The sequence below is a fragment of the Acyrthosiphon pisum genome, chromosome A1, assembly GCF_005508785.2.
Source record: "Acyrthosiphon pisum isolate AL4f chromosome A1, pea_aphid_22Mar2018_4r6ur, whole genome shotgun sequence".
NCBI classification, from domain to species: domain Eukaryota; kingdom Metazoa; phylum Arthropoda; class Insecta; order Hemiptera; family Aphididae; genus Acyrthosiphon; species Acyrthosiphon pisum.
In genome coordinates this window covers 76,895,515-76,920,943 of record NC_042494.1, presented here as the reverse complement: position 1 = coordinate 76,920,943, position 25,429 = coordinate 76,895,515, and the positions used below count along the sequence as shown (strand labels likewise).

At 31.2% G+C, this 25,429-nt stretch overlaps 2 protein-coding genes and 1 long non-coding RNA gene across 3 annotated transcripts; 1 reads left to right on the top strand and 2 right to left on the bottom strand.

Annotated features, from left to right (window-relative positions):
- Nucleotides 1–2,589: 2,589 nt before the first annotated feature.
- LOC100568923 lies at nt 2,590–13,083 on the top strand. The gene is made up of 3 exons (XR_510556.3): nt 2,590–3,314; nt 6,708–7,115; nt 11,851–13,083. It is a non-coding gene; the product is annotated as an uncharacterized LOC100568923 (long non-coding RNA).
- A 7,718-nt stretch (nt 13,084–20,801) lies between these two features.
- Nucleotides 20,802–22,042, bottom strand: LOC100163676 (acyl-CoA-binding domain-containing protein 1). The gene has a single exon (XM_029487560.1). The coding sequence runs from the start codon at nt 21,638–21,640 to the stop codon at nt 20,951–20,953; it is 690 nt and encodes a 229-aa protein (XP_029343420.1). The 5' UTR covers nt 21,641–22,042; the 3' UTR covers nt 20,802–20,950.
- Nucleotides 21,630–21,994, bottom strand: LOC103308887 (SRA stem-loop-interacting RNA-binding protein, mitochondrial). Its single transcript, XM_008183075.3, has one exon. It carries the CDS (start codon nt 21,959–21,961, stop codon nt 21,710–21,712), a length of 252 nt encoding a protein of 83 aa, XP_008181297.1. The 5' UTR covers nt 21,962–21,994; the 3' UTR covers nt 21,630–21,709.
- Nucleotides 22,043–25,429: the final 3,387 nt, after the last annotated feature.

Sequence of the window (25,429 nt, the reverse complement as noted above, 5' to 3'; positions counted from 1 at the left end):
ACCTTTTTTAAAGTTTAAATTTTTAATATCCTGGATTTGCTCGTTAGCAGTTTTTTTTTTGTGAAAAATCCTATATCTAGTATATATATATATGTACGCTTATAGATACATCTCAGTTTTACTGTATCTCAGTTGACGAACAAATCGGCGTCGGTGTACCGATAGCTTTGTGAAATAATTTTAGTTTTGACCTAGATAGGCAACCGCAAGTCGTGGATTGGATTTAGAATTTGGTATATTTTTAACATATATGATATATAAGTAGTTAAAACTACTTACCCTCCAAACTTTTCTGATATCTCTAAAAACAATGTCTGAGATTTTCTTCATATTAAATTGAGTAGTTTTGAGTATATAAGCTATACACACGTACTTTTGGTTTTAAGGTATAGTTTCTTTATTCCTTCATTCGAGGCCATAAGCGCGACAATTTGATGCATGGTGTACCTGATCTACCCAAGTAACCGCAATGGCGACCATTTATATACAAAATAAAGGTTCAATTCCCACGGTGAGGTGTAAATCTCAAGACCTCTGTTTGACTATCTTTATAGGAATCGGAAAATCTTTCCTGTCGCACATCTAGATCATTAGAGGAGCCACTATTCCAAATTTAAAGTTCGTATGTTTTGTAGTTTTTAGCTGAGTGATTGAATAAGTGGTTTGGCTTTTATATAATATATAGATTATTATACCTATATTCGATGAAATTTTTGCACGTGTTATGTACCCTTTAATCTTTATAAATATAATTAAACAAACGGAATAACACGGAGGCAGTCATTCGCCGTCTACTGCAGCAGCGACAGAATTTCGAAAATTGAACAGTCAGTTGTCGGGCCTATGGTGGGAGGGGAGAAGGAACTACGAAGTGTATACGCACTTTGTACTGTATACAGCTATGGGTATATACAGTGTGATTCACCAATCATGTGCTGACACCCATTTTGTTCTTTTAATATTTGAATATACAATTTATTAATAGATAAATACTGAACCCTGGAATTTCATAGTAAGCACTGGTGGCCATGTATACGCTATCTTTTTCAATTATTTAAATTTTTGCACGGTATACCATATTCAACCAGTATCCTGTGGCGGTACAGACTTTTTGTTTTAAAATTAATTCCAACCTGTTTTACTGTAAATTGTTAAGTAAATGATTTTATTGATGTATCTAAATCAAAATTTGATCGACTAGTTTCTGATTTTTTAAAATGTATACCTATACTTTAGACTTCAGTCTATAAGAACTAAATATAACTAGTCTTAAAATAATAAAATATATACCTATATTTAATACGATATGAATGTGAATGTAAGACAAAAAACTCGGACAATGTTGACATATAAAATGTTGATAGATTAATAGGTATTAGGTAATTTATTACTTAAATTCTCAAATCTTAAGAACTTTTTGAAATATGAACCTTAAAATTGTTAATAGTATACACTATACTTGTAAAATCCAAAAGTCATAAATTCATTATCAAACTGAAAAATAGGAATGAAAATTGCTCGGTGAATCACTCCGTATACCGCACATTCCCATTATGAGTTTCGTATTTAGTAATTACCGTAATATTTGAGTACCTACCTGGCTACCTATAATATTAATATATAGGTAGTTTAATCGCCGCCAAATTATATGGGACGACGATATCTGTATAATATACGTATACACACATTATATTTAATAATACGACGTGTATATTATTATAGTATTATCATTTATCGTACGCGCGTATCCTACCGCGGGACAGTGACCCTTGAGCCGCGCAACTCCCGCGGTCGTACCTACCACTATTTTTACAATGTCGCGGCCCGGAAGTGACCGCGCAGCCGAACTTCCGATATATCTTGAAGCTCTGTCTCTACGCGTATATAATATATTGTTTCAACGACGACTACGACCTGTGCACCTATATAATAATAACATTATAATAGTTATTTTAATATAGGAAGTATAACATTATTGTTGTTGTTGTTCCGTAGTGAAATCTCTTCGAGAGGACTATGGCCGGGTGTGGAGCCGTGGAGGTGCCTCGGTTGAGGCGGAGGAGTGGTCTGCCTCGTGAGACACGTTTTCGCGGGCTCGCGCCGAGAGACGATTACGATCACGTGTGTGCACAACGCTGTGGACATTATTATACGTATAACAACGATATTATACGCGACGAACCACAGACCACCGTCCACCGTCCACCGCCTCCATCGTCATCGTCGTCGTCGTCGACGTCGTGACTGTCGATCGCGCGCCGAGGTGCGTCCTCTCTCTTTCTCATTAGCACACATATCGCGCAGCGGCTGCGGGGCAGAGGGCCTCAATACATAGTACGTTTTCGCGATTTCGGTAGCGGACGGCCCCCGCGCTGGACGCCCGCCCCCACCCGGCGCGTTATGTAGGCGCCTCCGGCCCACCGCGCGCACCGTCCACGATAATAATATAATATTATTATTATACGGGTATATGTGCTATACATATAATACGCGTTCACTCGCTCTCTTCGTCTTCGTCGTCCCACTCTTTATTGCCGCCGCCGTTAGTGGAGCCGAGAAGATTTTTTTATATTATTTTCGTGGTCCGCGTCCATCGCTCTTACACACACTACACGCGCGTCAGCTAACGCACAAACACGCGCGCGCGCACCGCTCACCGGCCAGCTGCTATAGATCGCTCGATCGCTCACCGCCGCCCTCGAACTCTAGATCGGCGTCGTCGTCGTCGTCGTCGTATAAGACCACGGTACTCGCGCGCGACATGCTCACACGGCCGATTGCCTGCACCACTGCCGTCGCCGATCACCATCACACGCAACTTTATCGTCATTGTTGTTGAGTCGATAATAATAATATCTTATAGTATAATTTAATATTTATTATTATAATAAAGAGGTCTGCCTGTCGCCGCTGAATCGAATAAGAGACACAATAATTATTATTATAATTTAAACTACAAACGAAACACGACAGTACATCGACCAGACGACTGCTGCAACACGGGCGCGGGTCACGAGTAACCTACAACTGGGTCACGTCCACAATAAAAATCGTCTATACATAATAACATCGTTTTGCATCCGCATTACCCGTCACGTAACACCCGAAAACGTCAATTGCACCGTTCACAGTGGTATATTTTCCGTTTTTCGACGCGAGCGCGCGCATAGCAACGCCTGTGGAGATCACTGTATTAGCTGCAGCCGTCGTCATCTCGCGAGATTCGAACCCGGTCCATCACCGATGACAACGGTTTGACGTCACCCGATCCAATAACTCATTCACGCAACACGTCCACGTCCGTACAAAATATGGTGAGTAAAAGCCGAAAACAGCGTATAGCGCGAAATATATACCTAGGCTTATAATATGCTTTATATAGGTGCATTTGTGTATATTTTAAAATCAAATATTATTGGGATTTGGAATTTTGGCCCACTTCTTAAATTGTTCGGCCTGAAAATGGATAAATTCGAGATTTCAAAGCTTGCAGTTTACGCACTGCTTCACAGTAATATTATAGTTTTAACGAATTTAAATTACGCCACTGGCTTATTTAATAATTTATACATTGAAACTTCCATGTTACAAAGTCTCATCATACGGGCAAAATTTAAAAAATCATATATTATAGAGAAATTCATTAAAAGGAAATAATTAAAATATAATATAGGTATTATGATTCTCTAATTTGGTTTGGTTTTCAAAAAAATATTCGTTAAATAAAACATCTTAACAGAACATTTGGAAGTTCATTACATGAAATAGTTTCATTGTATACCTCCTATATATCTAAGTATGTGGCGTTGTTTTTTTTTTTTTAATTTTCTAATATCTGTCACTGCGGTAGGCAACCTATGCGTGACAAAAATTAAATAATTTAATTTCGGCGTGAAATTGCCAAATCCTCTGGTTTCGCCCCGTATATAGGCTCTGCGTATAATTTAATAATATAATATATAGGTGCAATTATTATTGTTATCGGTTTTGGTACATTTCGTATGCAGCACTTGTGCGCGTATACAGTAGGGCAGCTCGGTAAATATTAAATAATAATATTGCTTTTAAAAACGTTTCGATGTTATGATTTCCACTGCATTATTCTGAGAAACGAAGTTTACTTATATAATATAACATAGTAATATAAAAAATAACGAAACGTGCAACCAGTATTATAAAAGCCTTGTCACTCATGACTACTAATCCACGGATAACTTTAATTAAACTTTACACGTAAACGTCAACGTTGTATTATTATTATATTATATACGGTTACGCGTTAAAAACTGATGAAAATCACAAGAGGAAGGCAGGTAGGCACTCTCGTGTTTAAAATCCTTGGCCCGATTCGTGCTGCAACTCGGACGTCGACGACGATGCAAACGGTGAACAAAACTTGTCGCTCGTTTATAATATTCATAATAGGTATTTATCGTAACCATCATAATACCAACCTGCTTGTATATAAATATATAATAAATGTATTATAATATTATAAATATATATATAGAACCGAGCCACTGAGGAGAGATATAACCGATACATACCGAGGTATGGATATTAATATGATATGATTATATTATTAGGTATAATATACCACAACCACACAACATAATATAGTAGGCATGGTAGCATAATTAAAAATATCATACGCGTTCAAAACGTTCGAGAGTTCGACGATGACCTTATTCGTCGGTCGTGTGTTTATACATTATATATTATAATATATGCTCTGAACGATTTGCGTCGGGTGATTTTCGTTTGCGGTGTCGTACAAATGCATATATAGTATACATTAAGTTATATATATTATAGATTTATGTACATTATATATTTAGATACAATAACTGTGACTAAGAGTGCTCACCCCGATTTTTTTCCTTTATAGTAATAATGAATTTATTCAATCTATGACTTTTGGAATTTTCACAAGTACAATATGAGTATAGTAAGAGTGCCGCATTTCCAACCGTTTATGATTTGTATACGCATGAATACGCAGATGTAGCGGCACAGACATACATTTTTGTCAAACCAGAATCAACCTTTTATTCGTAAACTGTTAGGAGTAAGATTATTTTGAAACTGTCGATGAATCTAAATATTTAAATTCAAACAAGTAGTTACCGAGTAATTAAAAATTTAAAATCTGTAATATTTATTTTAGTATTATAATTACCTATTATAATTTACAAATCATTATATAGCAATAGCACCCATATAATATTATTATCTTCTAAACCTATATTATCCTCGAATTGGATAGTTCAAAAACTACTCGTTCGAATTTTGGTTCGAACTAATCTGACTGTCTGCAAATCGCAAAACGGTTTCCATAATTCCATATAACAGTTTCCATATGTCCATCGCGAAAATAGGAAAACATTTTTCTTTATATTACAGTTCCTAAAAAACCGGGGTAGTCTGGACCAAGCGGTGCTATATTACCAAAATAATATATCTGTCGCCCCGTTATCGGCATTAATAATAAATTATTAAAAAACGAAAATTATTATTATTCGTATACTAATATTGTTCGTGTACACGAGTCTTGGTCATCGCGCGACGAGTTAAATATAATAATATAATCTCCGCGCTCTATCCGGTCGTCCCGGCGTGTCGCTGTACAAATACACGCACACGTACACGGCACGCACGCTTACACACACACTGCAGCGCACATGACGTTATAAACCTCATACTCGTGTGCGGGACGACGATGTTTAAAAAACGCCGCAGGGGCGTTTGATCGTGCCATATACCGCTGCAGTGTACGATGACGGCTTTCTCCGTCGCGCGGGGTCAAAAACACTGAGTTTCGTATTTGAGCAAAACCCAACGGGTCGGCTTTCGTTTGCGGCACAATCGCGTCCATAGGTTCGTGATAATAATAATATTATAGCTATAAACTGTCAAGGTCGAGATGAGAGCCCGAAAAAAACTAGTGTACACTGTATGCTTTTTTAATCGTGTGCAGAGATTATTTTCATATATATATATATATCGCGGTTTTCAGAAGTCTGCTGCGTTTCGCTTGCATTACCTACCTATAATAATATTATAATATCGAGTCTCGATAACTCGAATCTCGGTAGGCAAGAGGAATAAAAATGAATTCGAGTTATTTATCCCTCAAATAAGTCTCAAACACGACTTATTTATCATTTTAAGTGGCCATAAAAAAATTCGAGGTATCGAGGTTCGACTGCATATTTAATCTTTTTTTTATGTGAGAGAGAATAAAATCAATGCAGTAGGGATGATGAGAGTTATATTTTGGAACGCTTGAATGGGACGTATTTTTGAGGATTTAGCCAGGACCCAGATTTAATTACCATCATAATAATATGTACATCTTGCTCTGCATGGTGTCGATGAGGGGTGGATCTAGGATTATTTTATGCATGTAGGGGGTGCCACGATTATTATTATTTCACATGTTTATTATCGGACACAAAAATGATAGGCAACCTAAATCTAATATAATATGTAATTGCTCACCGCATGAACGGAAATAATGGTCGACATAGACCAACCACCACCCCCTAGCTCCACCGCTCTGTACATCCCGGTGTCACTGCTCTGGCCAAACGGTTTGTGACATTCAGAATTTTTCAAATCGTACGGACGCTAGTTGAAAAATATATTTTCGATAAGCAGTCACTTTACTGATTCTTTTCGTTTTCGTTTGTTCTGTCCATGAATAGATATCCAAAGGTTCGTCCAAGACCAGGGTGCCAGACGGTTCCCCGACCCGGTCGACGGGCGGTGATGTGAACAACAACGGTCCCACTAAGTGTATGAACGGTGCGTGCGGCGGTTACGGTCCATCGTCGGCCGGCGGCGGTGGAGGTGCCGGCGACAGTCCGGCCGCCCAACCGCGACGCGTCCAGGTTACCGCCAAAATACTGTTCGGCTCAGTGAACGCCATATCAACAATGAAGCAGAACGACAAGCTGCACAGAAAAAAATCGCAATGACCGTCGGGCGCGCCTCTACAGCAACTACGACGACCTGCGCACCGTCCGCCGCCCCATCCGCCGCAATGGGCCCAACAGCGGAGGTAGCATCACAGCGGCCCGCGACGCGGTTTCCGGCGGCGGGGCGAGCACGAGGTTTGATATTTTTCATTTGTCTATTAAATAAAATCATACCATTTTCCAAGCATAATATATATTGTATACGAGCATGTATATATATTTTATACATTTTTCATAAGCATATCGTTCACACACTTTCTAAATGTATATTGAGAAACCCGTATATTATATCATGATTAGATGGTACGCACGTTGCACCAAAATGCAGTCAGAATATTATTAAAATATGGTATTTATACGGGAAATTTCCGATAAATATTATTGCTATAGTTGACTTGTTATTATTTATTGGTTTCAACCAGGCCCTGTTGTGGTATACTTACGAGTAAACTTACGTGGTTTTCGTCTCCCAAAACATATTAAGACGGCGTTTTGTATAGGCATTTTATGTACATCCGTGAGTACCAACGACTCGTACTACAGCGATGATGACGTGCACTATATACTATAATAAACTGTGTGCTCCGAGAAAGCGAGTTTATTCCAAATTACATTTATTCCATTAAATTTTTTAATGTTCGCCGATGTCAGTCGAAGGATTTATCAATATTGAGATAGTTTTTTCATAATTCGTGTGTACATTATTAGAAAATAAATAGACAGATTTTATCAGTGCGCACTCTGTTGAGTATTCGTTCTATAAATATTATAGACTTTTTCATGGTCAAAATTCGCTGAAACTGAAAAAAACACGCCAAATAAAATCTACAATAAAGAATACAATGGTGAAAAAAAATATTAGTTTTCAGACCGATTAAATTATCAAAATAATCAAAATATTAAATATAGTTTTCTTTTTCAAACCGATTAAAATATATAAATTTCTTTTCGGGTTACTTCACAAAAATTTGTTGTAACACAATAATTACTGTAATTATTTTGAGTGTTCAAAGCATATAATATAGGCTGTATACGGAATACTATAATATTCTATTCGGTTTCCGCCTAAAATTAATATCGAAAATATGTAATTGTTAATTGTGAAAACTCAACGACGAGTACACACACACACACACAAAATACTTAATATACGGTGTTTATCGGTATATTTAATAGAGAGTTTGTGCACAACTCCTGTAAAACACTTCGGTAAAAATAACGTTTGGTTAAATTATACGGTAATATATTAACCTTATAGTTGCAACTTTAGTTTTTGCATTACCGGATATATAGTATTCCGTTAAAATATTTTATCACATTGTAAATTGTAACCATATCCAATATTAACCATTGACATATAAACAGGTTTATGACTGTAACCCAAGGTAGATATATATAGGTATATCCACCATTCCACCTTGCTGTAACCTTTTTGATATCAACATTTTAGATTCGTAAAAAGCGGGATACCAAAATCCGGTGACTGATAAAGAAAACAGCGGTAATAACCAGCGTTAACTTTAACCAAAATCACAGACTAGATATAACCGATTGATGAGATATAACCGATAATAACCAGCAATACGGTGCCCGTTAAAATAATTAAAATAACCGATTACGATAATAAAATAACCGATTACGATAATCAAATAACCGTACCGATATTTCGTGCTCGTGCGCAAAGGCTTGTTTTGGTAAATAACTTTAACGGGTTCATACGTTATTTTTAACCGGCGTTGTGCAAAAACTCTCTAATATTATATTGAATTACGGTAACGGTCGTTAAGAGAAAAATAAAAAATCGTTTTCAACAGGTCGATATTACGAGTGAAAGGCAATTACGACTACCTTTTCTTCTATGCCGATGTGAAAATCCAACACGGGAAACCGACGGAAAACTCGTCGTCGTTTGCTGCAGTCGCGTTTACGATGTAATGTTATCCCGAACAACCGGATGATGGTGGGTCGTCTGTATAAATAACACGCGTACACGCGCATAATAGAAAGTTACGATATAATAATGTCACCGTAAAATGATTTTTAGATCATTTATATTTCGTGCGTACGTCCGCCACCCGTCGTCGTCATCATCGCCGTCGCCGCCACCGCCGTTAAAACGATTTGAACGCGCGCGCCGGTTAACGATTTCAACTTTCACGGCTCATTTGAATATCAATTAAAAAAAATCTCGCGAATGTCACGCCTCACGAGATCGCATATCACGCGCGGCGCCGGTCCGTTTGCCGTTTGTGGCTGCTGTATCTGAGAATATTATGATAATGCGCTGCGGTATATAAAATGTATATATACGGTTATTATTTATTCGTCAACTGGAGCGTATATACTATATACACACGCGTGTCGCGTACCTACCAACCTATCCACCTATACGTAAACACGGTTGCGGTGAGAGAAAGTCCGACGAGTTTAAAAAATAAATAAAATTCCCACAGTAAACCGGGTATACCTATATATATTTATATATCAATTATATGTACTATTTGTTAGAAATTTTAAGCTCACCCTTACGGCTCAAATCTTAATCCGAACACACCCTATATAGGCACATGTGACTATACCTATACGGACCATATTATGCGTGATAAGAAATTAATACTCACGTTAAAAAAACGTGTCTTGACTCTCGATAGTATAACTGCAGTTGTTGTATATAACATATTTATCATAAATCGGAATATTATTCAAATGGGAGAATGGTCTTTGTAATGGTCACGCATTATACGTAGTCTATATGGTTGTAGTGCCCGCGAGTGTCATCGGTCCACAGGCCATAGGGCTAGATGTTTAGATTATAGACTTACCTATTATAATTATCATACCTATTATATTATAACTTTATGATGAGCTTATTATTTTTAAATGCGAATTATATTATATAGGTACACACTCTATTCAAATAGGCCCCTATCGATATTTTTAAGTATGATATTATACTATTATAGTATTTATTGTACAATTAACAATATTATACCCATATAATATAAATTACTTATAGTTATTGATAATTTAAAATAATTTTTATCAATATTGACAGAAAAACATTAAAATTATGTTTGACTTAACCATTCCATTGTTATTGGATACCTAGAATTTATTAATTTCCGGATACGACGGGTGGATCAAAGATAAAAAAAATCAAATATTGAATCCAAAAATAGACTAAAATGTAATCCAATTTTTAAAATAATAACAAATCGTTCCAATTCCTATCATGAAGGAACAGCTATACTATATTAATTTTGCCTCATCAATCGAGAAATTACTTGGGAGGGGTAAGGAATTATTTTAAAGGGCTAAGCTTTATTATCCATTTCTATTCTCTACCTATGTTTTGGGCATATAAACTATAAGAAGGGTACCTTAACTATAATTAGATGCGAAACGTATACGCACGTAAATCGTATAGAAATAGAACAAAAACGCCCTGATTATTATTATTATTCGTAGACTCTGAACAATACAATTATAACTTATAAGTTTATAAGTAATAAGTATTATGTACACATTTACTAATTGTCATTAATATCGACCCACGTTCAATATGTTAATAATTATTACACTGACTTCTGCGATCAAATTACATTTATTATATTCTAATAGTCGACGTTCAGTCGTTGATAGTAGAGTAGTTAGAACTTTTCCAATACTTGCAACTTGCAAGTTGCAGTAAGGTTTTTTTGGCAATGCGCTAATGCCACATTAATGCTGAGAGGCATAAACAATTATTATACATTAATTAACGAATGAATAGTGAATCTAATATAGTCCATTAAGTACCTTAAACATGTTTTAGTAACCGATGAGTGGTGCATCAAGTTTTTGTAAGCCACTTTAAGGTGATCAATTTTGTATGCAACTACAGTTAACATGTATAACACTATTAATATGCACAAGTGCATAAAACCGTTTCAAACAGTCAACATTTATAATTTCTATAGAATTATATGTATCTATACTTACATAGGTACATAATATTATCATTGTCTAGTGTTGCAGTACGCTAGTACAGTAGTACCTATATTTATATTAAGCTCTATAAAAAAACCATAGCTCTAAGAAAACGCGTAAAAGGTATTTGATTCTCATCTCGGCCGCGTTCAATTGACTTTCTCTACCAACAATATCTACCTACAATATTATGTTTGAGGCACTAAGTCAACATATTATACTATACATATTTTGCGTGATCTGCGCAGTGGGTATGCTGCATCGCGCGTGTGTGTATAGTGTTTGTTTAAGGTCCTTTGGGTTCACACGCACCATATATCATACTACCATAGTGAAATCAGAAGCGCGCGATTTTTTAATGTTTACGCATTGGTGTGCACTGTGTGATATAATAATACAAATAATAATATAATATATCTATTCATTTTCTTTCTTCTCTCTCCCTCTCACACTCCTCTCTTCTTTACGAGTCTTGACGGGTGTGAAATTTGACGTTTCACGATTTCTCTGCTTTCTTCCGTCATCACTCTTTAAAACGAAAGACGACAAATAAGAAAATAATGAGTAAAAAAATGCGTATACGAAATTAGCATGTATATAAAACACCAGCGGGTGGGTTTGCCGTCGCATTCAGTCGTCACCATTCATCGACGCTGCGGCGGCGGCTGCTGCTCAGTCAAGATTAGTTTATTGTCCTAATCATCACTTATAATAATAACAATAATTACCAGTTATTGGACGAAAATACTAATTAAACTAGATAATAATATATCGATGACTGCAGCTGATACTAGTGATACTGGTCACGGACTCGCGGTGTGCACTTTTTATAGTAGTTATTATAACAATTAATGTGTTTTGAATTTTTTAATTGTTGTTTAATGTTCATTTTGTTTTACAGTTTTGAAACGCCGTGGAAATCGCAACAGTCTCACTTTCGCTGTACACTACCTTATTGTGGACCAAGTGGAATTTTAATTTATTTTCAAAAACAAACAAATCTCATTTTATTTCTTAATAAATAATTGTTCGTATAATACAAATATATATGATGTATATAATATGGACATCATAATATGAAGGTATGTAACATTTCGCTCTTATATCGATTATCATCGATTTATATATGACGAGGTATAGGTACTGCAGTTCTATATTATTTCGTGCAAAACAATTTAGTCAACAACCACGATCTTTTTGATAGATAATTCCACTACCTACATTGTACATAACTTATTTATTCGATCAATATTTTTAGTTAATCAATTAATTACGGTTTTACAATTTAAAAACTAAATTATTTTAAATAAATATGTAACGATATTTTACTATATTTAAACATATATAATTTATATCAAAAACGCGTGTAAACTATAGTGTATCTATTATAGGTTACTTGCTAAATGCATTATTTTGTAGATAAATTATTGTTTTTTTTTTTTTTAAACATGGCTGTGATAAAATAACTTTTTGCAATCCCTATACGTTTTCCCCACCGGTTTTCATCTAAAATGTTGTTTGACAAAATACCGCCGTGGTACTTTTGAAACTGCAGGGCCGGCAAATTAACTTTTTGTTGAACAAAAAACACATAGTTGACATTTTAATTGTTTAATGACAATTTTGATTGTTTTTCAATGCACTATTGATAAACATAATACATACTACATTGTATAATAGCCAGTAAACTATACTTATTTCATGTATATCTTAGCTACTACAGTACTACGACATTTGCAAACATACAACTTATTACTTAACCATATTATATTAACAACGGCTGTTTTTCTTTGAACTGTATACAACTATAATATCGTGTATTATGAATATAAACATAATAATTAATAATATGTAACTTTAACGTGTGTTTAATATACTTTTGTACATCAACATCAATACTAATCAATATATTACGAATCATGTGGATTTTTATTTTATACAAAAACAGTACTTATTTACTAACGTAACTGTAGATAAACACATAGCAGATATAAATATTAACTATACTTTACACGTACTTGCTGTATAAATAAATGTATATTTTTTAAACTTATAGTGTTGAAGACTAATGAAATTTGTCTATAGGTATAATATTTACACAAATAAACTCAATATATTTATACCTATACGGTTATACGTGACTTTATAACTATTATATTGTATACTATTGTACTACCACTATATATACCTACTATTATTATATTTTACTCCTATACATACTATATGACGTTAATAGTTTTACACAATCAATGTTTAAAACCCTATTGTACCTAACAATTTAACTCTAAAGTCTAAATACGACAAAACAAAAGTCTCAATCTAAACATATAATAGGTATTGAATAACAATCTATATGAGTATATACTATATGACTATTGACTATATTTCTATATACCTACTAGAGTACTTGACGTACTTGAATACAACACACAAATTAAATTGAAATATATGACTTCACATTACTGCATAATATATATTATATATTTATATGTAATAAACTAATAACTATAATAATCAATCAAACAAATTATGTTATGGATATATTTTATACCTAATACCTATGTTATGCTCAACCGTATATCCTTACTACAACATATACCTACAACAACTACAACCAGGTCTATTTTTAAATAGTGTACCTACCTATAATGGACATTTTCACTCCTGACTACAATTTACATATTTTTACATGCATATATTATATATACTTAAAGACACCTATTGGCTATTACCTATAACAACATAGATGATCTGCACGGCTGCGCCTCATAATTTTACATTTTACATATTTTTATATATTAGGTATATTATAATTGGTTTAAAACGACCACAGTCCACACTTTTAAAGCGTATTCGATGTACAGTATAAGGTATATCTCAAAAGTCCTAAAATTATCTACCAGCTAACATCCTAAGTCTCTAAGTATCTTCGTGAGAAAAAGGGAGGTTTTAATTTGAAAAAAAATTATACTTAAAAATTAAAAAGATCAAAAATGTCCATTATTAAAGGATGAAAGTAAACTGAGCAATGATCATGCTTGGTGAATCACTCTTGACATTATTCGCTACCTAATGAATGTATTATAATTGTATACAGTGTAATAACAATATAATATATGTAGTTATAACGTTATGTCGTTATACCTATACATACATAGTAATATATAGAATTCGGTAGTTCATCTACACACGCATGTCAATGCTAATTTACTGACTTTGTAATTTCACTTTGGGCTTTCACTTAGATCCCAGTTCCCCCTTCCGACCATGTATAGAACGCAAAAATGAAAACTTAGATAGAAAGTGGGTCGCAAGGTCATTAACATGTGCAAGTAGATTTCCACTTAAGCCATTTTTATCAATTTAAAGCGTACCTATATGGTATCATAAACATTCATACATACTTAGTAGGTACATAATATACAAATAATATACATTTCGCGTGTCTAACCTATTATATTATTACGATGGCTCCATTTTTTTTTGCACATTGTCATATAATATATTTCCTGCTTGGACTTTTCTATCATAGAGATGTAAGAATGATATTATGAAGGCGGGCGTTATACATAAACTCACCCAAACGAGGGTGTCCATCTAAATTTCACTCAAACGATTTGTGATTTTACCAATTTCACTCAAACGATTTGTGTTTTTAGCAATTTCACTCAAAAAAAAATCACTCTAATATGCACATTAATTATATACATTAACTACATAATATTATTATTTAACAATTTAATATGATAGGTACCACTATGCTAGCCTGTTTTTTCCGAATGGAAAAATACAAACGTATATTATGCCTTAATCTACACGACCAAACTACAAAACTTATTTAACTAATGCCCATCAATATGAACAAAACGTAAACAACATATCGTATCCTCTTTATTATACATTTATACATTTTAACATTTACATATTACATCTACCTACATTTGAACAACTTTTTTACGACTAATACCGATGTGAATCAAAATTACATTTGTGTATAATATTATTATTAAATACAATTATAATATATTGCAGGAGGAACTTTTTGATTCTTTAAACATACTAAATACTCCTTATGTTGAAAAATATTAACGTTTTTGGAAATATAAAGTTGTCATATCTGAAGTCTTTAAACGAATTTTATTTCGAAACCGTTGATATTTTTCGAGTTGATGAATGTTTACCGATGAAAGAATTTAAGGATCACTCTGCAAATTATTATGTACCTATGTGTACTAGGTATATAGTATAGATACATCGATTCATTTTTCAGTTACCTATTATTATTATTGGTAGGTACCAGTACACAGATATAAATGATATAATGGTACTACATTATTAAGTTTTCTATAAGCAATTTGAATTATATTTATATAGGTAATTACTATTATTTAACTCGACAATAATTTGACATACCACATACAAATAAAAGAAACACACGACACTCAAATTTATTTAAATATTTTATACTTAACAGAAATATCCAAATATAACAATTTATTACTTACAAAATGCTAAGAGTTCTACAAATTAACAACCCGAACAAATAAACAAAATTAAACGTATTTTTAATATTTAGTTAGGTGCCTACATAGGTGAAGCTCGAGGGGGGGGGGCTTTGCCCCCCAAAAAAGTCTGTCAGGCCCCTTTTTTATTAGCCGTGTGGGATCGAAGCCCTCTTACTCATATTTATGTTAATAATGTTATCCCCCCCCCTGAAATGTTAATGGATTTCCGCCTATGGGTTCCTACATAATATATAATACCTAAATACTATAATACCTACAATATATTACCTATAGTGACAAAAACCTATTTAGACGTAACATTTTAACTTAGGACTAACCTAACCGACGGAAAACGGTCAACACATTTACCCTATACTACTATAATGTACCTATCTATATACATTATAAAAGTAATGAATACCTATGTGGCTATGTACAAACAGGAAAAAGAGTTCTTTTCTAAAAGTTTACCTGTTTACCTTAGGCAAGTATAACAAATCAATAAAGTATTTTTAATGTGTTTAAAATCTGCGAAAATATATGATTGATTAAGTACCTAACAATTACATTTACAGCTACTGAACTATTTAAACTATACACTCGTACTTTATTACACTAGACCATTGAACCAGTCTGTAACAAGTAGACAAGTACCTAGGTAAGACGTAAGTACCAGTGTACCACCTACCTACAACAAGTAACAACAAACAATATTACGATAAACGATTATTCATAATATCATACCATCACGATTAAAGATATACTTTAGAGCATATTATCATTAATCGTGCATACCATCAATAAATTATAAATTGTAAAGTGGGTACCTACTAAAGTACTAACTGATTACTACCTAGTACCTACCGACGACCTACCCAACAACCAAAATAATAATATAATATTACCTATACTATTTACTAACCAGCCCACGCAGCAAGTACATACGTTCTATATGACTATATTTTACACATATTGACTTATACAATTATACAAATGGGCAGTGTCGAATTATCATGAAGCCCTTAATAATATAAACAAATACAAGCATTACAAGTTATAATATGTTTTAGAGCAATAATTCCAGTAATAATGTATGACAGAAATCTCGTCTATTTATTATTACAGTTATACTTGTAATAGTTGTATTGGCATGAAGGTAATCAGACTTCAGAGCCGGATTAAAGGGCTTTGAAATGGCAACTCAAATTGTAATTCTTAATAATAAGATCAATACAAAGTAAAACATAAATTAAGGTATACAAAACAACTTAACTTACAGCTTACAACTTAGAAACATAACATTTGAAAAAGAAGATATAGCTTATTTTAATAACATTATAAGATAGGTATTCTACCATGTTATAAAATATAAGCTATAACTTGTAACGGAAATATAGAATCAAGTTATTCTATGACAAATTTATACACAAATATTTACACAACTGATGTTTAATTTTGTACTAGAATATATGTTACATTCTATATAATATATACAATATACATAGACTATAGACATAATACTATAATAGACATAGGTAGGTACCTAATAAGTAATGTTACTATACCTGAAAGTACTATATTTATAATATACATCTGTATATTAATACCTGTAAGTTATAGGTACTTTAAATTAAAAAAAAATTCAGTGCATTTTTTTGGTATTTTTAGGTCATCACCTACATTCCCACAATCCCACCTCGAAATAGTTTGTTAACAACCGACTTAACTTGACTTTCTAAACTAACTTAACTTAACTTACTTAACCATCTTAACTTAACTATTACATTATAATTAACAGATAGGTACAACTCAACTTAACGTCTGAACAACTAACAAATTATATTTTTCTACAAATCAAAAACTTGTTTTTTTATTTTACAAATCCAACTTAACATTTAACAATAACTATAAATTATAATAAACAATATATATAGGTATAACTATAACATGTTTGACTATTAGGTATTAACTATTAACTATTGATTTTTATATAACTAAATAATACAAATCACAAATAACCAATACGTACTTAATAAGTATACCAATAGGTACCAAAAAATTAATATTATTTATGGCATTTCTTTTTAAATAACAACTTAAAAAAAAATAAATACATAGTATTACATAAATTGATATACCAACACGTACAGGTATATATTTTGATATATATATACTTACATTATACGTACAAACAAATATACATGGTGTACACATGATGCCTATACATATCCATGCATGCATTGAAGCATACATACTATTACATATTATAATATATACATAGGTACCTACTTAAAAATATGCATACATAGGTACATACATGCCTACTCACAAATAAATATATATATATATATACAGGCACCTACATACAGGTCTATCCAGAAGTGGGGTCTCTTGGTCAAAGACCCTGGCCCCCAAAGACCAAATAATCATGGGGATCTCATGTGCCCATGCAAAAAAAATGAATTTAATCAAAAATCCCCGAACTGAATCAAATTTAAGTTTTAACAACGACTTTATAGCTGTATAAATGATAAATAAAAATTATAACATACTGTAATAATATTAATGAAAGGACCATTATTATGAACTACAGAGATTATATTATTTATATTGTTATTTGTGATATTATGTACCTAGATTTAAGATTCTGAAATAAAATTTAAATAAAAAAGGGGCCCTTTACATGATTCTGCCCCGGGCCCCAAAATATCTCTGAACAGGACTGCGTCTAAATACATAAGTACATGTATTGATACATATTATATTATAAACATACATACAAACATACTTACATACAAATATATATACATACATACTTTATACATACATACATATTATACATTTATACATATAATATATTAATATATATTAATATATTATATACTTACTTTTTCTCTTCCTTTTTTTATGCTAATTGGCAATACTCACCTCTATCCAGACTTCCCGTTGGAATTACTTTGGGGGAAATAGGTTCTTTTAACTTGACTACTTGCTAGGTTACTACTTACTACAATTAAAACACAAAATGATTTATTTTATATAATATTTCTACATAATAAAGTATTATACAACTAACATGTCTACTGAATACTGATTCAAATGATATTTGCTCTATAAATCTCAGCTAGCATAGTATTACTTTGGCGCAAATACCAATAAAAATGATACATTGATTATAGACATTTTAATTATAATACCTACTTTGACAAATCTTGAGGATAATAAAAACCATTTATGTGTACACATTTTTTGGATAAAACTAAAAAACTAAGTACCTACTTCAATTATTAATACTCTCTAACAATGACTACCTGTTGACTATATATACTTATATGATATAATTAAATCATAATAATCTGTTAAAGGTTTTAAACATACAACATGTACCATCAACACTTTCTGAAACATGAACAAACGCTTTTTTTTTTTGAACTGACAAAAACTAACTAAGTTACTAAACTAAATTAACTAAACTACAAAAACTAACTAAGACTGAGTACTTTAAGCTCTACTGGTTAGTCGCTATTACACTACCATTTTGACAACAACAACCTAACTTCATAAAATAATTAACACTGTATTATTATTTATATTTTATTGGAAACAATGTACATCTGGTACAAACATTGATACAAATACTTTAACTTTTACAATATACATTATACATACGTACAACAGTATAAGTACAATGCATCAACACATCAAGCTATAGGTTACACCTACATACCCTTTATACCTAACTATAAAAAAATGTTCACTGAAAAAATGCTGTGATTATAGCATATTTTAATATCAATCATGATTTGCACTTTTTTATTTAATTATAAAACATAATATAAAAATAAATTATGCACTACAAATAATAAAATAATTTAAATTATGAAAAACAAAATATTAAAACGTACTTACCATTATGATTTTCAAAATTCATGTAACCACTGTAACTCATAACAAATACTGCCTTGTGACTACCCATTGACATTTAGACACAAGTTGCCTACATAATTAACATTAACAATATTACCTCACAGTTAACACTTAATTTTTAACTACCTACCTATCACAACATATAATTTTAATTTTAGTTTGTTTATTGGACATTTTTTCAAACAGTTATGTACCTACCTAATACAACTTTATTGATGTACAATTTAATTCATATTGTTTTATGAAACAATTCCAATGCTGTAACAACCCTATAATTTAGGGGCACATAATATTTTGTTTGTTTTTTCAATAATAAAATATAATATAAATTATATTATGGTTTATTATAAATGTGTGATACTTAAATAAATATTTGTGCCTTGTGGGTATGGCAAATTACACTGAGTTACCATTGGACATTGATTATTTTACTGAAACATAAGACGTATTTAATTGAACAATAACTAATCTACAAACCTAACATAAAGGTACTCAATTTTGTAAATATATCAAATAGATAATACATTTACATAATTGTAACAACAAAAATAATAAAATGTATTCTGACAACAAACAATACCTACTCGATAATGATCTACATACAATTACCAACAGACCAACTAATTTAACTAAACTTACTTCTAAACATTTTAAATTTTTTACTGCATAATTTAACACTATCAGTATGACGTTTCCAACTACAACCTGCCTATATTTTACAAATACGAGTTAAAATGCTGGCTATTATTATTTTTGACGAGCTCCCTATACCAATTCTTTAAATTACAACAAAAATTTAATTTTTTAATGTTTTACTATTTTTCAAGATTGATTACATTGTTAAGTTTACTAGCAAAATACTAACAAAGCATACTTAGTATTACTCAATGCATAGGTTGATATTTATTTAAATTATATACCTACTATTTGGATAATTTTTTACTACCTATTTTACATAAAAAACAATTTTTTTAAATGTAAAATGTATTTATAAGTTAAATTTGTAAGCAAATACATATAAATGTATAATTATATAAACTCATATTATCTACCGATTCAAATAAATTCTGATTTGAATAGTAACATTTTACTATTTAAGTTTTATTGACTATTGTAAACCTAGATTGTGAATTTTTATAAGTGTTATTAATAATATTATATTTAGTTTCACTTTCAGGGTATTATTGTTAAATATATAGCTAACATTGACACCTAATATTATAATCATCTTAAGTATAAGTAAGATAAATACAAAATGGTAAATGGTGTGGTTTATACCAACATTGTGTTTTTTTTTTTAAAATTATATCATGTAACTTTATTGACCTTTTTATAATTTCTCATACTGAGGTCATACTTTTTGAAATTATTTATATGTATTGTTATTTATTTTATGAAAATAAAAAAAAAACATTCAAAATATGAATAAAATGATTTTAATTTATTTATTTTAAAAATATTACATAATACTCACTAAATTTTATTCTTACACACAATAATTTTTAATTTGGTTTCAACATATCGTAATTATAATTATATACATAGAAATATAGAATTGTGTATAAATATTTAATTCATTGACAATAGTGATTTTAATTTTTCATCCAAACACATTTCTAGAGCAGTAAATCCATCCTCATCTTGAATATTTATTCTTGCACCCATGCTAACCAAATATTTGCATATCTCTTCATGACTACAAGATACAGCGTAATGTAAAGCTGTTTGGCCCGTATTATCTTGTAAATTGACATCAGCCGAATGATTTTCCACTAAAATTCTCAAAATTTTCAAATCTCCACGATCTGAAGCCCAGTGGATTGGTGCCATTCCCATACAATCATGAACATTTATGTCGCCTATAAAAGTCTTTATTTTGTTTAAGTCTCCTTCTTTAACCCAATCACTAATGGTTTTTTCATTTTCCGATAGTGGTATTTCGTCATTGGCAAATGTACTTACTGTCACCCATCCAGTTTTTTCTGTTTCTATGTTTGGATTTATTGTCTTTACTAAATTTATGTATGATGTCATAGCTTCTTCTTTAGACATTGAACCCATTTCAGACCAGGCATACCATTTTTTACGACCTTTTAGATCGTATATTGGAGGTTTTGGTTGAGTACATGTACCTTCTATTGCTTGCTTATAAAACCCATACAATTTAAGCTGTGTGTCAACATCAGACAAATTAGACCCAGAAATAAAAGAGACAGCTTTATCAAACTGATCAGATAATTTTTTAGAATTAAAATCCATTACTTAAGCTATATTATATACTAATAGGTCTATTATAAAAAAAACAGGAATTTTGCTTGTAAGAGACAATTATTGAAAATCAGCTGTTTTAAGAACCAATGTTTGCCCGTCTAATTCATGTTTGTCATTGTTTAATACGCTTTCGTATCCACCTGTTGTAGAAAACTGAACGAATCCGTAGCCCTTTGACAAACCAGTAGAATGGTCGAACAATACGTCTGCAGTAGCAACGTGGCCGAATGATGCAAAGTATTTACGGAGTTCTCGGCTGCTAACTGTCCACGGCAAATTCCCAACGAAAAATTTCGTCAATTTTGACATTTTATATTAAAAAATCTAATGAGAATGTTGAACCAACTTTGTAAATACTATTGTTACTAAAAAGAGCACGTTTTTTTTTTTCAACTAACTAAGAATTAAGCGATACACCGATTGTGCTGGATAGTGCAATGCGCCATATGCCCATATTTCACCGACAAAATGTAGTCTTTGCTGATAAGTGATAACAAAATTATAACATCAGCTGTTTGATGTTTTTAAAACGCAAAGAGGATGTACAAAAATAAAATGTATAATAGTATAATTAATAACAATTTATAATGATAGACCATTTATACCATTAATATTAACTCTGATTTTTTTTCTACAATTAATTATATTGGCTTGAAAGTAAATTAATACATTGTATTTAATGATATGTGATATTAGATTCTGAGCGAAGTGATGAATGTGTTGATTTTGCTAAATGTTCTTTTTTTAACATACATAAACATAATATTATACATGATACATTGTACCAAGGTGTATTGATAGTTGATAGTTGATACACCTTGCATTGTACATAACATATTATTATGTTTTTGGACTGGATACAAGATTTTTTGTATCTGACCGATTTTTGATAAGGGTTTTTGTTGTCATGGTCACTTATTAATAAAAATGCTTCAATCTTCAACTTAGAAGTTAGAAAATGGTTTCTAAATGTCTGATAACAAATTTTATCTAGTTGATACTCTTCAGTGTCTACATTCAAAATTCCTAGTATTCGTCAAAATAATCGAAAAATATTAAAAAAAAATAAAAATAAAAATAGGAATTTTTACGCAAGACCAGTTTTCGACGAAATTGATTTGTTTTTTGGTGTATCTCAAAAACGAATAATCATAGATTTACCCACTTACTCGAAATCTTCACTGAATGTTTATATTATTAGCATTTTATGTACCTATGTGATAACATTTTCAAATATTTTTACAGTTTTTGAGTAAGGTACCTATATATATTATATATAAATTATAAGTACCTTATATATATATATAGACATTTTAGAATTTCTATTCATTTTTTTCTATAATTGTCGATAAATTTGTTAAAACATTGAAAAATATAATACAATGTTGAAAATACATAGTACCATAGAACAATAGTACTAGCTAAAGTAGTATACACTTCAGGTTTATACTCATACCTATACAAATATACAATATTACAACCTGCGGATGAAGTCTAGTCATGCGCTTGTGGTACAATATTACAGTATGAATTTAATCTTAAGTAATAATTTTTTTTGACATTAATTGTTAGTGACCGTTAAAACCGTTTAAAACCAAAATCGATACCGAAACCGAAAACAAAACTGAAATTAAAATAGGAAAAACTAAAAACCAGTATTCAAAACCAAAAACGAAGTCAGAAAAAATAAATACCAGTATCCGAAACCGAAATCAAAATCGAAAAAAATAAATACCGATATCCGAAACTAAAATCAAAAATTATTAATACCAATAACTGAAACCGAAATCGGAACATTTTTATTCTGTTTCAGCATTACTCTCCAACCACAGTACAATTATTAGTAATATTTTCAAAAGCTGGAACAATAGGTTTGAGTATTTAATCGGACATACTTATAGTTATCAGAGTTATCTAATAATTTTGAAGTTGATAGAAAAATTTTGCGAGGGGGTGGAGATATATAAGGCCAAAGTAGAATTTAATGAAATGGAACTAGCCAGGAAAAAAATATTAAATTACAACATTTAGCCATTTAGGTAGGTATGTACAAAAATTAATACCTACCTAAAATGATGAGTTGAGAATAAAAGCATTTTTAAGTAGCATAGGCACAGGTAATTTGCTTTATGTTTAATAAAATCATTGATTATAAAAATATTAAATAGTTAAAAGTATAAATTATAATACTACAGTTAATCAATAAGTTATTAGTTATTACCTTTGTTTGAAAACTTGCACTAATGTATTTAACATTTTTAATAGGTACAATAATATTTGTATATTATTGATATAATAAGGAATAATAATAAAATATAATTATTCATTATTGTATAAGAAAATTTAAAACAATTTGAAATTTCCGACTTAATTGAAAAATGTGCTCACGGACACTTTTTGCCCAACAATAAAAAATCTACTTCTTTCAAATCAAACTTTTTAACTGATTACCATTTTTATAATATATCCATATATCCATATATAGCTATGTTCAGACATTTTGTATATAATTAAGAATAATAAAAATGATATTTATTGGCACCTTGTACAAGGTTAGACAAGAGTTTAGTCCAATCGTACCTACTTACATATTGCATATGAATATGAACATATGGTTGAATTTTCAGAATTTAATTAATAATTACAAATAAGTACCTAACAATTGTAATTTATCTTCCGGAAACTTTTTCAAATACAATAATAGTATAATACCTATTAACTATCGTCCTATCCACATGGATACCGACGCAGGGGTGGATTGGATAATATGTAAAAATTGGGAAACTTCTTGACGAGCCGGTCCTCATATTATAATATATTAAAATTGTATGACAATATACATTAAGTTCCTATTACGTCTTATGCAATATCATTGATTATTATAATTAAGATATGGGTATAATATATTCAATGGTTAATATGTAGTTATGTTACCTATTGCAGGACGAGGTACAGGCGCGGATTCAGGGGGGGGGGGCTATGGGTGCTCGGGCACCCCCTGTCGTCTAAGCCACTAATAAAATTAATTTGTACAATAATCTAAAATTACATAATCTAAAATATAAAGGCAAAACCATTTTTTTTAAATTCTGATCGGAGCGATGTGTAAATGATGTTTTTTTTTAAATTTTTAAAATGTTTTTCTTTGTTTCTGTCATCACCGTATTTGGGGCATTAGGTACAACTGCTTCGATTTTCTTCAACAGTATCTCAATCGATGGGAAAGTGAATCTAATTGGTTCATTCAGAAGGTCAACATTTAAAATTGCAATAGTTTTAAAAGCGCCGCGGGAAAAATAAAATAAAAATTAAGGAAAACGGGAATTTTAATTAAAATCGGTTTTCGACGAAATCAATTCTGGTTTTTGGTGTAACTCTAAAACAAATAAACAGATACATGAAATGTTCACTATGAATGTTTATATTAGCATTTTCTATACACGATAAAATTTTCAAAATATTTTGATTTGTTTTGAACATTTTTAGTTTCCAATTTTATAAGTATTTTTTTCTATATGAATGTCAATAACATTTTAAAGTTTGAAAATGTATTATATATTGTTACAGTTGAAAAATATTAAAAATGCAGTCACAATTTTTTCTTATAAGCATTTAAAGTTTAAATGTATTGACAAAATACATAAAAATCACGAAAATGTGAAAATTATTGAGTTAAAAATTCATAAAAATTTTATTTTTGAATCTAAAATTAGAAAATTGAATACAAGATTCCTCATTAGTATCTATGTCTACTTCTATCAAAAAAAATATCTACCG